This window comes from Corythoichthys intestinalis, chromosome 9, assembly GCF_030265065.1.
Source record: "Corythoichthys intestinalis isolate RoL2023-P3 chromosome 9, ASM3026506v1, whole genome shotgun sequence".
NCBI lineage: Eukaryota > Metazoa > Chordata > Actinopteri > Syngnathiformes > Syngnathidae > Corythoichthys > Corythoichthys intestinalis.
Window position 1 is genome coordinate 31,420,061 of NC_080403.1, and position 19,198 is coordinate 31,439,258.

At 37.3% G+C, this 19,198-nt stretch overlaps 1 protein-coding gene across 14 annotated transcripts in view; it reads left to right on the top strand.

Annotated features, from left to right (window-relative positions):
- The window catches only part of itpr1b (inositol 1,4,5-trisphosphate receptor, type 1b), a 130,308-nt gene that overhangs the window by 93,492 nt on the left and 17,618 nt on the right, over positions 1-19,198 (top strand). For 13 of the 14 annotated variants that reach the window (XM_057845338.1, XM_057845340.1, XM_057845342.1 and 10 more), the window contains 7 exons: positions 8,069-8,244; positions 8,458-8,622; positions 8,717-8,906; positions 10,273-10,356; positions 11,930-12,078; positions 14,522-14,687; positions 15,733-15,893. In XM_057845338.1, the coding sequence (XP_057701321.1) occupies positions 8,069-8,244; positions 8,458-8,622; positions 8,717-8,906; positions 10,273-10,356; positions 11,930-12,078; positions 14,522-14,687; positions 15,733-15,893 (1,091 nt within the window). Of the gene's footprint in view, positions 1-8,068; positions 8,245-8,457; positions 8,623-8,716; positions 8,907-10,272; positions 10,357-11,929; positions 12,079-14,521; positions 14,688-15,732; positions 15,894-18,539; positions 18,645-19,198 lie in introns of all 14 variants that reach the window. The other variant, XM_057845347.1, reaches the window with a different exon arrangement.

The following is a 19,198-nucleotide window of genomic DNA, read 5'->3' on the forward strand; positions in this document are numbered from 1 at the left end:
ACCCATGGAGGTCTGGATTTGGAGTTATACTCAAAATGAAAGTATAATAACACACTACAGACTGATTCAACTTCCATGTAAACAAGTCAAAATGAGGCACAGTTGTGTGTGTGGCCTCCAAGTACCTGGATGACCTCTCTACAACGGCTAGGCATTTTGCTAATGAGACGACGGAGGGTGTCCTAGGGAATCTCCTCCCAAATCTGGACCAGGGCATCACTGACCTCCTGGACAGTCTGAGGAGCAACCCTCCTCTGCCAGATGGACCTAAACACAATGTCCCAGAGGTTTTCTATTGGATTTAGGTCTGGCAAACGTTGGGGCCCAGTCAATGTTATCAATTCATTCTTCCTTCAGGAACCGTTGCATACTACAGCCACATGAAGTTGGGCATTGTCATTCTCATATTTAGAGGAGAAAGAATACTGAATTGCATCCGAAGAACACCATACCCACTGTGAAGCATGGGGGTGGAAACATCATGCTTTGGGGCTGTTTTTTTGCAAAGGGACCAGGACGACTGATCTGTGTAAAGGAAAGAATGAATGGGGCCGTGTATCAAGAGATTTTGAGTGAAAATCTCCATCAGCAAGGGCATTGAAGATGAGACGTGGCTGGGTCTTTCAGCATGACAATGATCCCAAACACACAGCCAGGGCAACAAAGGAGTGGCTTCGTAAGAAGCATTTCAAGGTCCTAGAGTGGTCTAGCCAGTCTCCAGATCTCAACCCCATAGAAAATCTGTGGAGGGAGTTGAAAGTCCATGTTGCCCAACGACAGCCCCAAAACATCACTGCTCTAGAGGAGATCTGCATGGAGGAATGGGCCAAAATACCAGCAACAGTGTGTGAAAAGCTTGTGAAAGAGTTACAGAAAATGTTTGGCCTCCGTTATTGCCAAAAAAGGGTACGTAGCAAATTATTGAGATGAACTTTTGGCATTGACCAAATACTTATTTTCCACCATGATTTGCAAATAAATTCTTTAAAAATCAAACAATGTGATTTTTTTTTTTTTCCACATTCTGTCTCTCATGGTTGAGGTTTACCCATGCTGACAATTACAGGCCTCTCTAATATTTTCAAGTGGGAAAACTTGCACAATTAGTGGTTGACTAAATACTTATTTGCCCCACTGTATGTATATATGTGTATATGTATATATATATATATATATATATATATATATAATATAGCGGAAAACACAGAAAGGACTGAAAAAGCAGTTTCTACTCTTGCACTCCTTTTTAAAATAAACTCCTTTTTAAAATAAACTGCTATATTATAAGTAGGGCTGTCAAACGATTAAAATTTTTAATCGAGTTAATTACAGCTTAAAAATTAATTAATCGTAATTAATCGCAATTAATCGCAATTCAAACCATCTATAAAATATGCCATATTTTTCTGCAAATTATATATATATTCTGTAAAATAAATTGTCGGAACGGAAAGATAAGACACAAGATGGATATATATACAGTGGGGAGAACAAGTAGTGTATCAAATACTTGTTCTCCCCACTGTACATTCAACATACGGTACATAAGGACTGTAGTGGGCATTTCACTCTACCGTCATTTAAATCTGTCTATGCTGTCCTCACTCCGAAGCGTCTACTTTTTCCAAAGCTAGACAGCTAGTGAACGACGCCTTAATAATCAGACTTCTCCCTTTTTCATCTGATTTATTAATAAAATAGCCTCAAACCATTGTCCTCTTTAGACCGTCGTAAAACTACAACAACAAAAAAGTACACAAGCATTGCATTAGCAACAACGTTAGCTTAGCACGCTATACAGGTTCACTAAACATAAACAAAAAGCGTCTCATACAAAAAATAGAACATTTCGCTTACTAACATAATATGTACATTCTTTACAACAACCATACTTACGGACAAATCTTGTCCAAGGATCATATAAGCACAACATTACAACGTAGGCATCAGCCCGAGACGTCGTGCAGCCATATTGAACTGGCAAGAAAAAAATATAAACCATGTCGCAAAGCGACCACAAGAGTTCGCTGTTAGACAGCACAAAAAGCCTGCTGTAAAACTTACCAAAAGGCAGAATACTGTCTGAGCGGGACATGCGCGTTAATTGCATTAAATATTTTAACGTGATTAATTTAAAAAATTAATTACCACGCGTTAACGCGATAATTTTGACAGCCCTAATTATAAGCCAAAAATAACTGTTGTGTCTGATAGAACAATATGTCTATATGCTGATTTCTGATTGCCATTTCCGATATTCCCCGTTGCTGATTGGCTCTGATGGGGTGAATGTGCAGGGATGTACAAAAGAAATGTCATCACATTGTGATTAAAAAAAAAAACCCTTGCCCCTTTTTGCGTCTTTCAGAGATGGCTGTTACTACTTAGTGTGCTATTTATGTACTTGTTGATGAACGTCACCGTAAAGCGTTGGGGACCCACATACTGAGCTCTGACACTTAGCATGAATCCTTCTGCAAGACAAAACACTGCCTGCACCACTTGTCACCTAAACACGGCTTTCATGCAGACACCACAGGTTCGATATCCAGCAAGTGCCCTAATAGCTTACCGTTGACAGTCAGAGAGGCCGGTTTAAAAACTGGTCAGTTGCATTAAAAGGGAAATCAGATGTTGGAAAAAATAAATACAAAAATGACAAAACACGTCTGGCTGCAAGTGCCATTTTCAGTGTTGGAACTAAAGGCATTACATTCATTACGTTACATAACGAAACTACTTTTTGCTTTAACTTCTTACGTAACTCTTTATATTTTCTCATTGTGTAACGACTTTATTTATTTTACGAGTGTTACCCAAATTATTTATGTTACGTAATCCAAGTGAAAAGTCCCTTTGCAGCGCCGTGGCACCTGAATTAATCTGTAATTTTTATAGACGTCTGCTGCTTTCCGTGAGAGCGCTCTCTGCGGTGTTTTCTGTTGACAGTTTTGTGATTTCATACTAGCCTCAAAGACCACATGGTTCTTCTAACTCTAAATTGAACACAACACATCCCAGAAGAGGTTATTGATTTGCAAACATAGGGTAAGATGTCAGAGAAAGCCATTCAGACAGTCTGACAGAGTAGGACGGGTCTTATTGACGATATCTTCAGTTGATTATTATTATTACTGTCATTATTATTTGATTTGATTTATATTGCACAGCAAATTTTGTTTTGAAGGCAAGTTTGTGAAAAATTTCTGCACGTTTTATAATTTCATCATATTTTATAGTGTTAGGAAGGAGTTTTAATTTTTCTTACTGTGTGACAGAATCACAAAAACATATTTTTAAAAAAGTTTTTCTTTAATTGATAACTAGTAAACTAATTAGTAGAGATCGATCGGGTCCGATCACGTCATTTTCAAAGTATCGGAATCGGCAAAAAAATATCGGCCATGCCTTTTTTTAATATATATTTTAATTTAATTGTTTTCTAATTGTATTAAACGTCACAGACATAATATGTTACACTCATCCAGAGTCTTTAGTTTAGGCTTAAGGTAGGGTTATCAAATTTATCCCGATAACGGCGGCAATTAATTTTTTAAAAAATGTGTCACATTAAAATATTTAACGCAGTTAATGCATGCGCTGCATGACCCTCTCACTCATTGTCGCGCACAATCTATAATGACGCTGTTTACCTATATAGAGAGATAAAAGGCAGCGTTAAATGAGTAGAGTGAACTTTGGCAGCCTTTGGAGCCATTTATTATTTGGCTAAAGCCTTTCAATCCCTCTCCCTATGATTAGTATTATCATGGGAAGCAATGTGGGGAAGCAAGGTGGCAATTGATCATTGTCTTAACACCTTATGTTATTTCCCAACGCAGAGAAGATATAGCAATTGGTAGCGCGTTGCGCAGTCATGGTTCCACTTCCCATCATGCATTTGGGATGGCCGCAGTATCATTTACTGAAAGCTCAACAAATACACTAGATGGCAATATTTAGTCACAATATACAAAAGTCACAAGTCTTTCTATCCGTGGATCCCTCTAACAGAAAGAATGTTAATAATGTAAATGCCATCTTGAGGAATTATTGTCATAATAAACAAATTAAACAAATACAGTACTTATGTACCGTATGTTGAATGTATATATTCGTCTGAGTTTTATTCATTTTTTTCTTAATGCATTGCCAAAATGTATATGATCGGGAAAAATTATCGGGAATGATTGGAATTGAATTGGGAGCAAAAAAAAGCAATCATATCGGGATCGGCAGATACTCAAACTAAAACGATCGGGATCGGATCAGGAGCAAAAAAACATGATCGGAACAACCCTACTAATTAGTTACTTTTTCTTTTTCTTTACTTTTCAAAATGAACTTGAACACTGCTCATTTTGCACTACTTTGGCACCGTGGAAAAAATGATAGATTCTTTCAACAGCTCAGTTGTTGATCCCTTGGTATAAAAACATTTTCAGATTATGAAAAAAAAAAAAGAAGTAATTGACGTCGTTACGCAAACTTATGGTGGGGAGTTTACCTTTGCCAACATGAAGTTTACCTCTAGTAAGTAAATACAATGGAAACCAACAGATCATATAGCTGTTTTATATTTGTGCTGGTCAAGATGAAGTGTTTTTGGTTCTATTGCCAGAAGAGACACGGCCAATAACCGTAACCTCAAGGCAGATCATTCAAATATAAATAGTCTATGGAAATCAAGCTGTAATTTTGCAAAACGCTGTTTTGTCCTCTCAATAGTGCTATAGCTGTGGGCATGTGTGAAAACATTTTCAGTAAGGCTTCCATTGTTCCAGAACAGAGTGAAAACATGCATTGTGGTACTCATGAACTTTCAATTGTTCTGATCTAGGGTTGAACGGCGAGATCCCCTTTGTTGGAACTTCCTCACAAGACTAAAGAGGTTGTTAGCTTAGCTTTAGAAACAACATATGACTATGAGCATCAAAAGTCCCATTCAAGCTTAAAGCTTCGATTTAGGACTTAACTGTTAGTCCATAATACTGTGTAGTCATAGTTTTTCAGTTATGCTTTGTATGTATAATTTGGTAAAAGAAACGCACTCAAGCCAAGCAGCAATGGTGATAATACCATTTCACAGATTAGACATAGACCTGCCAGTGAATAGCGGTGCTTAATAGTAGCCTAATATTCTTTCAGGCTAAGAAAAAAATCTCGACCAGAGCAGTCAATTCAGGGCTGTAATAACAGTGTTATTAAAAACTGCGTTTCTAACGGGGTTATTTTTTTCAGTAGTGAGTAATCTAATAAATTACTTTTCGCATCTTTGCAACACCGTTACCTGTACTGAGGAATTAAAGGGGCATGTTACTACAATTTGGTTGAATGAGGCACGAGTTGTCTGATTTTGTCACAGCTGCCTGGAAGAGATCAGAGTGGGAGGGGGAAGGAAGGAAGGTGGTGGTGACGCTGTTGCAAATGCAATGATGATTGGCTAGGTGGCTCGGCGCGTGAGCATAGCATTTACGTTCTAATTAGCCTTAACATTTAGCGAGGCAAGCGTCATCTTAAACTCCCGGGAAACTTTTTTGTTTACATACACTTCGTGGCTTCCAGGTGTGTACAATTATTTGAAAATAATGTACTGTTTTCCTGCTGTGTGCATTATCATGACCAAGTTGGCGTTGTCCTTGTAGACGCTACAATATAGTTTATTTTTTTAATAAAAATACTTACTTCCACTAAACTTTTCTTAAATGATGAATCCAAGAACTAGAGCAAAGATTGGAAAGGCAGGAGATTCAGAGCCTCACATGCATATATTTATATATATTAAGGGTGTGGCGATAAACACAAGTCATGGTTCATTACGTACCTTGGTACGGGGTGTCACAGTTCGGTGCGGGTTCGGTACAACAGGAAAAACAAAAAAGCTTTTTTTCCTCACAGCATTTGAAAAGTAGTTTGTATAGAAGTGAATTTAAAAACAAAAATGCAACAAGTGTGACCTACTTTTTGGGGGGGGTTTAAAAATCAGTTCAATTCAGTCAGTTAATAAAAGCATATTTGATGTGAAAGATGTTAAGATGTAATAGAATCTATAATGTAATAACGTGTAGTACATGAAAAGTAACGTTACTTTGCTGAGTAACTAATTACTATTAGGGTTGTTCCGATCATGTTTTTTTGCTCCCGATCCGATCCCGATCGTTTTAGTTTGAGTATCTGCCGATCCCGATATTTCCCGATCCGATTGCTTTTTTTTTTTTTTTTTTTTTTGCTCCCGATTCAATTCCAATCATTCCCGATAATTTTTCCCGATCATATACATTTGGCAATGCATTAAGAAAAAAATGAATAAAACTTGGACGAATATATATATATTCAACATACAGTACATAAGTACTGTATTTGTTTATTATGGCAATAAATCCTCAAGATGGCATTTACATTATTAACATTCTTTCTGTGAGACGGATCCACAGATAGAAAGACTTGTAATTCTTAAAGGATAAATGTGACTTTGTAAATTGTGACTAAATATTGCCATCTAGTGTATTTGTTGAGCTTTCAGTAAATTATACTGTAGCCATTTAACTGGTCTGCCCAAATGCATGATGGGAAGTGCAACCATGACTGTGCGTAGTGGCACCAATTGATATATCTTCTCTGCGTTGGGAAATAACATAGGGTGTTAAGAAAAAGATCAACTATTATCTTTCTTCCCCACATTGCTTCCCAAGATATTTCTAATTGTTGAGAGAGGGATTGTAAGGCTTTAGCCAATAAAAAAAAGGCTCCAAAGGCTGCCAAAATTCACTTTACTCATATTATGCTGCCTTTTCGCTTTATATATAAGTAAAACGGCGCCATTATAGATGGAACGCGACAATGCGTGAGTGGGTCGTGCAGCGCATGCGTTAATTGCGTTAAATATTTTAATGTGATTAATTTTTAAAAAATTAATTACCGCTGTTAACGCGATAACTTTGATAGCCCTACCTTAAGCCAAAACTAAAGACTCTGGATGAGTGTAAGACATTTTGTTTGTAACGTTAAATACAATTTGAAAACGATTCAATTAAAAAATATATATATGTTAAAAAAAGGCATGTCCGATATTTTTTTGCCGATTCCGATACTTTGAAAATGACGTGATCGGACCCGATCGATCAGGACATCTTTAATTACTATTACAATGAGGTAACTGAGTGACTAAATTCGTCAAACCTTTTCTTTTATCCCTGGCAATAATTGCCTGGGATGAAGTGAGATTAAGAACACTGGTCAAAAAAGTAATTACAAAAATAAACAGTTTGAATGAGAAGAAAAAATATGATGTACATACAAAACCAAGAATTCCGCCCTGCAACAAACAAGCCATGCACAGGCATTTGAGGTTTAATTGAAGTTCTGCTTCCATAATTCTTTATGCTGCAGTGTAAGCAAGAAGTTAATAATCTCAGACAGGCCAACCTTCTTTGTCTGTCTTAGCTGCCAATTCCAAGCGTAAGGGTGGCGTGCAACAATGCAGCACCCTGGTCCATCCCCGATGAATTCAGCTTGAGCCAAGTATATTTTTAGCCAGCCGGGTTATGTAACACATACGTGATACTTGGATCTGAGCATAGAAGCAGGAAGGAGGCTTCCGATGGCAATTTTCACGGTGGGGAATGCTTTGTCCTAAAACAAAAAGCTATTGTCATGCCAAATATATATAGACAATAACTGCCTACCTTCTCTCAATACAGGCATATCCAATGTTAATTCTAAAAGTTATTTTTTGATAGTTTGGAAGATTGTGTTAGGTTATGTATTGGTTCTGTTTGTTTGTTGTCAAGATAACTCAAGAATGAATAAAGGGATTATTATCAACCTTGGAGGATGTGTTTGTAATATAAAATAGAAGATGTGATTCAAGTTTGGGGTAATTAGGTCAAAGGTCACATGTCAAAAAAATGATTTATGAGCAATGATATGATTAATAATAATAATAAAAAAAAAATGCAAATAACGAGGGTGAATACTTTCTTTAACAAAACATACTATACTGTAGATGTTTTTCTAAAATTAGGATCTGTGTTGATTGTAAAGTCTTGACAACTTTTGTGTTTTCCAGGAACCCTGGAACCTCATCTATCTGCCTTGCTGTGGATGGTCATGCTGATTTCTCTGGTTATTGTTGTCATATTGCCTCAGCCTCACGGTATCCGGGCACTCATTGCCTCCACTATCTTGCGGCTCATCTTTTCTGTTGGCCTGGAACCCACACTACTTTTACTAGGTGGTTTTAATGTAAGCATTTAATTGTTTTTTGTTGTTGTTGTTGTTTTTTTTTTAAATATGATAAAACCTTGTACCGAACACTAATTCATGTCACATCCAGGCAGATCGTATTACATAATAGGAGGCTGGCGCTAATTAATTTTGACTGAAAAGACATCTCCAGCATTTCCAGTAATGACATTGTGACTGGTCTCGTGTCTCTTCATGTTTTTGTGCTGTCAGTTATGTAATAAAGTCATCTTCCTGATGAGCTTTGTTGGCAACCGTGGAACATTTACGCGAGGCTACAGAGCCATGATCATGGATGTGGAGTTCCTGTACCACCTGCTGTACCTGATTATCTGCACCCTGGGCGTCTTCGTGCATGTCTTCTTTTATAGCCTGCTAGTGGGTGAACATGAACACAAACACTGCACAATCAGAGATACAATATAATATTGTACAAATGCATAATAATGAACAATTCATATTGTCTTTTCAGCTCTTCGATCTGATATACAGAGAAGAGACCTTACTGAATGTTATAAAGAGTGTGACTCGCAATGGCCGCTCTATTGTTCTGACAGCAGTGCTTGCTCTTATACTTGTTTACCTCTTCTCTATTGTGGGCTACATTTTCTTCAAAGACGATTTCATTTTAGCTGTCGACAGGATACCCAACAAATCTCTGGGTACGTCTTACCACAGGATTCTCTATTTATTTATATTACATTATATTATTTATTATTATTTATATTTTACGTCTTTCATTGCAATTGATGATGATGATAGATGTGAATAAGTTCATTAGCTGCCAGCCTTCCCAGTTCAAATGGATTGGACATCTTTTACTAACAATGGCGGCCAATCAGTTAATAACCTTTACTTTCTACATTACTGTTTTATTTGTTGTTAACCTAATGTCTTCTTAGCCATTATATAAACTACTGACGAGAGATGTCTCTACCACTTTCCGACTCTGTCTATTGCACCTCTGAAATATGCTTTCATAAATGCTTGAAACTAGGGCTGTCAAACTATTAAAATTTTTAATCGAGTTAATCACAGCTTAAAAATTAATTAATCGCAATTCAAACCATCTCTAAAATATGCCATATTTTTCTGAAAATTATTATTGGAATGGAAAGATAAGACACAAGACAGACATAAACATTCAACATACTGTACATAAGTACTGTATTTGTTTATTATAACAATAAATCCACAAGATGGCATTAACATTATTAACATTCTTTCTGTTAAAGGGATCCACAGATAGAAAGACTTGTAGTTCTTAAAAGATAATTTGAGTACAAGTTATAGAAATTTTATATTAAAACCCCTCTTAATGTTTTTGTTGTAATAAAATTTGTAAAATGTTCAATAAAAAAATAAACGAATATAAAAAATAAACTATATTACACTGTAATGACTTAACTGAAAAAGAACGTCTCCGGCTCCGCTCAAATGCATGATGGGAAGTTGGGCAACCATGACTGTCAGTGGTGGCTGCAAATGGTAAACAGTATGTTCTGTGTTGTGATCAATTAGGCGTGTTTAGACAAAGAAGATCTCCTGCTCCACCCCAAATGCATGATGGGAAGTTGGGCAACCATGACTGTCAGTGGTGGCTGCAAATGGTATACAGTATGTTCTGCGTTGTGTTCAATTAGGCGTGTTAGACAAAGAAGGTCTCCTGCTCCGCCCCAAATGCATTATGGGAAGCACGGATACCATGACTGTCAGTGGTGGCTGCAAATGGTATCCAGTATTTTCTGCGTTGTGTTCAGTTAGGCGTGTTAAGAAAAAGGTCTCCTGCTCCGCCCAAATGCATGATGGCGTCATTATAAACTGTTTGAGGCAACGCATGAACGGATCATTACGTGCATGTGTTAAATGTGTCAAATATTTTAACGTGATTAATTTAAAAAATTACTTATCGCCCGTTAACGCGATACATTTGACAGCCCTACTTGAAGCACAGATATATATATATATATATATATATATATATAAATAATAATAATAAATACCAGGCTTTGCCTTGATTCCTCACAGATTTAGGAGCCAGTATTATGGGCCAGTTCTTTTCGGGTGGAGTGTGTCACAAAGAAAATGGAGGAAACTGTTCGGCCGAAGCTCGTAAGTACAAATTATATTGATAATAAAGTAACAATTAATAAATAAAATTGTCTACACATTAGGTTAGTTGGACAAGGTGTCTAAAGGCAGATTAGTTTTTGCCATAGACTTCATAACGTATTAATGGGACACGGGGCCGATTCCTGGGGGCCTATCTCAGTCAAAGATGACAGAGTGGAAACACAGACAAAGAGCTTTCAAGAGTCTCGATTTTTGGTTAAATAAAAAAAAACAAAAAAACTGGCAGTCAGCATTAATTTTACGTAAATGTGTTGAATGTGCTGCTAGTCTTTAAATCACTGTGGCGGCCCGCTTAGTAAAACAAAGAGCTTTTTGCGTTGAAAATTATTGTGAATAAATGCTTAAATCCCTGAATTCTTTATAGATATGAACGTAAAACAGTCTCGATTCTTGGTTAAAAGCGAAAAAACGTGCAGTTAGCAGTTATTTTACGTAAATATTGCGAAGTATAATGCCAATGGTGTAGTGGTTAATTTCTTCCATTGATTTTTTTTCACAGTGTTTCAAATGCATGCATGGTAGAAAAAATATAATAATTAACTTGAATTCTCGAACTAATCACTTCTGAGACGATCCTTCTTGTTTGTATGCAGTACAGCTTCCGTACTTTTTCTACCTAAATCCGCAGTTAGATCGCTGCATGTGACCGACTGCTAATAAATGAAGCAGAATGAGGGACGGCCACCTACGGGAAGGCGTGACGCAGTGATGGGGAATGTGTCACGTCAATATATTATGAAGTCTATGTTTTTGCATTCAGTCTTTGGATATCACAAATGGCTAATGCTTGACCCTTTCAATGTGCTTGCTTGTATGTACCATGTTGCAGTCCTAAATCTCTCGCAGGTGACTGATTCAGCCAAAGATGATTCCTTCTGCTTGGCTGTAAATCTGGCCAGACTAGTGATCAGATTTAAACTGGCTGGGTCTATTGGGGGCTTTTAAGGTTGCAGGGTGAAATGGCAAGGCTCCTTGTTGTCTCAGGAGAGTAAGCTTTAAGCATTAAATAGGGGCATGGGTTTACAGGTCAGGGGTTGATGACCATTAGGCACAAGCAGGTCATTAGCTCCACTCAGTGATGGCGTTGAGGGGCTGTTGCCTCAAAGAACAGGCTTTTACAAAGCCACTGACCTTGATGGGAAAAGGCTCCGGTGGGTAAGGAATATATGCGCTACCTTCAAATTCAGCCATCCATGATAACTTCGACGGCCTGGGGCACAACCCCTTCTTGCTAGGCTAATTATTGGTGTCTAGTAACTTGCTTTGCCGTCTTAGCTTTGGTAAAGTCCCAGACGCATGACCTCCTGAAGTAAAAAAAAATGTATGCCGTCTTTCGATGAGTCGTTTTTATTTGTGTGTTTTTCCATTTATTTTGTGTGTATGTTTCTGCATGTTGCTCTTTTTGATACCATACCGTACAGGAATAACATCAGGTTAAAAGGCTGTCTTGTTGCAGTGAAGGAGTTGTCTAACATGACACAATGCTTAGTTTCAAGAATAATAGACTCCAAAGGCTCACAATGCATGTGTTTGTGTGTGTTTTTCTCTGTAGCTTCTCTTGCTATTCAGCCCTCTGCAGTGGTGATAGAGGACAAAGAACGAACCTGTGATTCCTTACTCATGTGCATTGTCACAGTATTGAGCCACGGCCTGAGGAGTGGAGGAGGTGTTGGGGATGTACTCAGGAAGCCATCTAAAGAGGTACAAAAGGGAAATAACTAACAACCAAATGGGGTTTTACACAACTTAACGAAAATGATAAGTCTCTTAAAATAAGCAGCTCTTAGAACTACTAAAATCTAAAATGAATAAATAGTTGTGTCCAGTTTACATTGACATGACAGCTTAAGATTAGTTTTTTTTTCCATTTGTGTAGTGACAGGCTAGTAAACAAGTAGGCAGTCAAGTGTTAGCAAACTAACGTTAATAACGTTAACGTAAGTCTACGTTTCTACTACATGCTATCAAATAGTATATAAATATATATATATATATATATATTTTTTTAACAAATCAATCATTAACTTACCTTTGAGCAAGCATAAGTGTCCTTGGTGACTGTCTTGACATTCAGTTCTTTATTTGGTCGACAACAAAGCCTTATCCATAGCTTGCATTTGGTGAGCTTTCTTTTAGGCTTTACACCCAAAAAATCCTCCCCCCAGTCTTTTAGGGTACCTGGTGTTGGAATTACAGGTACTCTTACGCACAGCTTTAAATCATCGGGTTTTTGCAATTTTAAAGTTAGAAGAAAGATGTTTTACCGGTAAGTCACGACCACACAGTACATTCCTATGCAACTCTATGGTTTGTGACATAGTTTTCTGATTTAAGGATGTGGTTTAGCGATTGGTCCATTGAAGCCCTAGGTGTCCTGGTGCCAAGTGTACGTATGGTCACCCATTTTGAACAGGGTGTTCATTATATAATGTATGAATGCTTAATTGTCGACATATGCCATAGGAAAATAAGAAAATAAAACAAACAAAAAGCTATTTTTAAATAATGAGACAAAACAAATGAGACACTTGAAATAACAAAAACAATAGTCAAGAAAATAATAATAATAATGATTATAAGTTTTTTTTTCAATTGCCCTAAAAGGAGTAGGGTGAAGCATTTGCCTATTAAAACCTACCCCCTATTTGTATTTCTCAACTATAAGTCCGTCATAGTACTAGTCCCATATTAACAAACAAAATACATAACCATACACATAAGATGAAAAATAAACACAAAATTAAAAGGAACTAACCAATAACCGATTTGTGATAACACTCTACAGTTAAACCCCTTCCTCTCCCCTACCTTGTGAAAACCATGCGTTTATACCGCTTCCTAAACTGGGTCATGCTTGTACAATGCTTGAGCCCCCCAACCAATTTGTTCCATAGCCTCACCCTTCATACAGAAACACATAAACCTTTTAGCGTAGTCTGTACCCTCTGATGCTGCAAGTGAAGCTCCCCCTCTCAAACAATAATGATTTTCTCTGTTAAAAAAAAAACATTTCTGTCCATTATATTGCCACAAAGTGACTTCTGTAAGTCCATAAGTTTTAATGATCTGGATTTTAAAAAGAATACATTTGTATGATACCTATACCCAGCATTATGTACTATTCTGATGGCTCTTCGGTAATATGCGCAGTGATTATATATACTGTTTTATACTGATATTGTACATTTCTAGGTATCACCCCAGACCTCTGAACAATAGTGTAAATATGGCAGAATTAAAGAACTGTAAAAATTGTGGAGTGATTTATTGTCAAGAATGTGTTTTGCTTTACTCAGGACTAGACATGTGCCGATTACCGGTTTCAAGGTATACCGTGGTATGAAAACGTTTAGTTTTCAAAACCGCAAAAGTTTTCCATCATACTGTCCCTAAAGTATTAGCTTTACATACCAAAAATGCATGGCGAAATCCCTCGCTTGTAGCTGTAAGGCTCAATCCTCCCCCACCAGTTGTCGCTCAGTGTCAGTGAGTCAGCTGTGCGACACGATGGCTGGAGGAGGTGAAACTCCTGAACTTTTTTCCCCATCGAAGAAAACAAAATCGCTGGTATGGGAGTACTTCGGCGACAGAAAAGTTACAGACGGACGCAGCTTAGAGGAGGAGGGTTAACCGACATCTAAAACATGTTAGCGGCGGGTGGATGCTGAGGAGGCAATACCTCCATTATGATTTGGCGTTTATACAAAATTAAAGGTTAATAAACACTGCCATGAACGTTTCCCACAAGCTACAAGAGTTAAACTCCAGCATGTTTAGTGTGTCCAGCGGTGGTAAAACGTGGTGTTTTCTCTCTAGCAACTGTCTGTGTTGAGAAAGAGAGTGTGTGTATAATGTAAACATGATACGCGTCATACACACATGCTTTGGATGGAAAATAATTTAATTATTTTTGTTCTGATGGTAATAATGTTGAGCTGTGGCTGTGGATTTAGGCTCACCTAAAGGACTGCATTTTTAAAATTTTTATAATATTTTGTTATTTTTTAAAATAGATTTTAACTTAACATTATACTTATGTTCCAATTTGATAACATGCTCAAGGTCCAACACAATTATTGAGAATACAGTACATAAATTAAGGCTTAACTACAGCTAAAATTGTTTCTTTTCTTTGTTTTTTTAGGAGCCGCTCTTTGCAGCCAGGGTGATCTATGATCTGCTGTTCTTCTTCATGGTTATCATTATAGTTCTCAATCTCATCTTTGGTGTCATTATTGATACATTCGCTGACCTGAGGAGTGAAAAGCAAAAGAAAGAGGAAATCCTGAAGACAACATGTTTCATTTGTGGTAAGCATTTTTGTTCTTTTTTTCCCCAATGACTCATTCACAAAGGTTTATAGGTAAGTTATGTATAGTTTGAATGGTATATTTTGCAGTATAAAAAATAAACAAAGGAACATTTTTGAAAATAGGCCACAAAGTTAAACCTTGGTTTCATTGGACCACAACATTTTCCCACAAGCTGTCGATATTTATTTACGTATTTTTGTGAAATACAGTCACATTATTAGTTATAGTGTCTTAATTATTTTCTATTAGACAAGTCCTCCCCCTTCCTACACAATAATCTAGACATATGAAAAAATGGGAGTAGCTGTAGCAAGGTTTGTAGTATAACTGCTGTGCGGCACCAAAACCTGGGGGCTCAGATGTTATGCAGCATCACAACAGTCATAAATGCTCATTTCTTGGTAGTGTAAACAATGAAACGCCTCCGCTTCTCAGAATGACTGTTTAGTCACATCAGGTGCTGCTGGGAGGAGGTGGTATTATATCATTGTTACTTTTTAATGATTGGTCTAGACACGTTTTTGATACGTGGTCTTCGTCCATTATGATACTCTTAATTATTGTAATTTTTAGACTACAAGGTGGCACCTGACCATAAGCCTCGGCGACCAAGTTTTACAAGCGAGTACAGTATTTCTTCATATATAAGCCAAAATGAACTATAAACTGCAGGTATTCACATTCTATTATGGGATTTTTGCACCAACAAATATGCCTCTTATCACTCTGTAAAAATCCACAAATAAGATGCACTGAGCTATAAACGTCAAGGTTCGGCGTCAAGGTTCAGGGTGTGTGTCGGGGGGTGGTGTATGTGGGTGGGGGGTGTTGTGTCTTATTGCCCAAAAAATGCGGCATTGCTACAACTGCTTGATGTTTAATAAGTCATGATCATAAACGAATTTGATGATTGGTTAAGATAATATCTTTTACCTGCAATCGATTATGTACATCACAAATATGTATTTTAAGAGAGCCTTTTATTATTTGTTACTTCTATGTGTGTGTCATTTGTGTGGGCATTTTTCCTTTGTTGTTTCAGGTCTGGAGAGAGATAAATTTGACAATAAGACTGTAACCTTTGAAGAGCACATCAAAGTTGAGCACAACATGTGGCACTACCTATTCTTCATCGTTCTGGTGAAGGTCAAAGATTCGACTGAGTACACTGGACCTGAGAGCTATGTGGCTGAAATGATCAGGGTAAGGTTGCCCTTACTATATTCCGATGCTTGCCTGTTGTTTTTAAAACTTTACATTTTAAACTCAACCTTTTGCAGTAAAATGTTGTTTTACTGCACTGGTGTTACACAGCATAGTTTTGACCCTTTTGATCCAAGAGTAACAAGTCAAAATTATGTAATCCTGTCTTTTTAAATTCCTCTGATGTATTATTGCATGACTCGGCTTTGTGAATGGAGAATTAACATCCAGACCGTCTGCCTCTGGCATATATTTGTAAATCCCTCTGGCAGCTAGGCAAAATGGGCACACACACTCACACACCACAAAAGAGTTATTGAATCAAAAGTGAATGCTTATATTGTATCACAAATAAGTATACTGTATAAAGTATATTAAAGTTCAATAACTCGGGTAAAGAAAGGTGTATTTCAAATTAATACATAGTATTAATTTTGTAGATTTTTGTGTAAACAAATTAAATCTTTTATAGCACTCCTCTACATTTGTTTACTCGAGATGATGAATTGCAGTACAAATTAGCTGGGCTGAATTTTTATTCTGAGTCATAGTACCTATTATTGAAACTACAATCATAATGCAAGGTGTCACATTGCATACAAATACAAAATATATTCAACTAGTGCAATTTAAAAAAAAAAAAAAAGATTCCTCAGTGTAAATTATCGATTCATGCTAAATGCCTCACTCGAAAGCAATCCAACCTATTTGCCAAAAATAACTTTCCTGCTCACCTGTGCCTGTGTACTGCTATGATGCTTTCTCATTGGATCCCATCTTGCTGACGTTCTTATTTGTCTTAACTTGTTTCTCTCAGTCATGTGAGCACCCACCTAATTTGGGATTAACCCCCCATCCTCCCGCCTTTTCATTTCAACCCTTTCTGAACCAAACAGGTTTTTCAAGACTGCATTCTTATCAAACACTTTAAGAGTTGGTATTTTAACAGTGATGAAATAGTGTCAAAGTAGTATTAGGGGAGTAAATACTAGAGATGTCGCCGATATGGGCAAAAAAATGCGCATCGGTATCAGATCGGAACATAGAAAAATTCCGATCCAGACTTCCGATCCAGTTTTTTTTTTTTTTTTAAAGTCCGGTCCGGGTTTTCCAGCGCACCGATTTACATAATCCATTCCAGTTTTTGCTTCGGTTTCCCTAAAATCCGGTCCGCATTTTACGGCACACCTTCAACACACTACATTTACATTAACTTCTCCCAATATACCGAGAGACTTTATCGGTAAAAATGTCAGCTGTGTGGGATCATTTCACCTTAAAGGACGACAAAGACAAAGAGGCAGAGTGCAACATATGCCACAATAAAGTCAAGCGTAGTGGTAAAGCTGTAAGACGTTTTGATACAACCAACCTAATCAAGCATTTAGCGAAATACCAACACAAACAATATGAGGAGTATGTTAAGAAAACCGAAGACAAAAAGAAAGGTCCTACGCAACTAACACTGGCAGAAACTTTTGCTATGCGTGACAAACTGGCACTCGACAGTCCCAAAGCCCAGGGAATAACAAGAGTCATTGCCGAAGAATTCATTCTGGATGACGAGCCATTATCTCTCGTGAGTAAAGACGCACCATCCAACACTTTGAACCACGGTACAACATGCCCAGCCATCATTACATCCTTGAGCGATTCGGCCGTGGAAGATTCGAGAACGATTCACAAACATCCATATTCCGATTATTGAAATATGTCAAGTAAAGCGGAACTAATACACAGCACAGTCTTCGGGACCCAATGAGAAACTGACCGCATTGCGTCCCGAAAGTTAACATAATGCTTGTCATAGACCCGGGTAATGCCAATGCTCAACTCACGGCTTTAGCTCAACTCATGCCACTGGATAAAAAAACAAAAGAATACCTGACTGCTGCTGACAGCCGCTACAAACTACGTCAACGTCGTTTTACTGGAGATAATAGATATCATATGTACAGTGGGGAGAACAAGTATTTGATACACTGCCAATGGGAAAACCCATTGACAGTGTATCAAATATTTGTTCTCCACACTGTATATAGAACTAGATGCAAAATGACAGACTCGACTGCGTTAGCAACATTGAAGTATTGAAAACCAGATGCGTTAGTAAACAGCCGCCATCTTAAAGCAGAAGACTTCCCTAGTAGGTTGTTGTGAACCTTCCAAGCGAACCTAATTAACTTTTTATCTAAAATACTCCTAAATCGGCAAAAATCTTGACTTGAATCTATCTTCAAAACAGTTTTAAAACTTTCACATGTCGAAAGTAGACAGAAGGGAAATTCTGGAATAACGGGAGCAATTTTAACAACTTTAACAGTTGATTCGAAAAATTAAATGGGATGTAGTTTAAAGCTGCTGATACAGAATGGGGACTTGAGTATTTTATTTACTGTTTTAAAATGTTAACTTGATACTGAAATAGTCGTTTATTTAAAGCTGAGAGGCTTTTTATACAATTTTTGTAACTAATGCACGAAACATTAAAAGCATCTAATAGCTTGGGGGATTTGGGGGATTTTCCACTGAGGTTGTTTGTGCGTTTTGCTTTTTTAAGACAGTTTACAATATTATTTGCACGTTTTACTGACTGACTATGCCATTTCTGTTTGTTATTTATAATGTTTTGTGTTTGTCGCACAGGTCAGTTTCTTGTCACCAACCGTTGTTATTCAAACTCATCTACTTCAACTGGCAAGTTGATATCAAGAGTACTAAAACCCTTTTCAACATGAGTCTGACAACTAAGTAAGGAGGCTAAATAACTTTAAACTTTAACACATGCTCAGATAGGTCGGTATCGGTATCGGCCAGTATCGGTATCGGATCGGAAGTGCAAAACAATATCGGTATCGGATCGGAAGTGCAAAAACTGGATCGGGACATCCCTAGTAAATACCAGACTCTGACAACGATTTAGGGCCTTTTCAGAATTATTATTATTGTTTTATTTCTTTATGTATTTCTTGTTTTAGTTATGGTTTGTAGAATGATGAATGTGTGTCTTGAGTATAATTGTCAGGATGCCGAGGGAAGGTGGACCCAAATGCAGGAAAACAGGGAGGCAAGGCAGGGTGTCAATTTTTTTTAATGATAATTAATAAAAAACAAAGTACAAACAAAAGCTTCAGGGATCAAACAAAAGAAGAGGAAATGGCCAGGGCAAGGACACATAACATGACAACAATGACGCAACAAGAACTGACAACGCATGGGGATCGAATACAGACATGTGGTAACAAGACAATGAGGCACAGGTGGGTAATACGAGAGGAAGCTGATTGGTAGATACACAGGGAGAA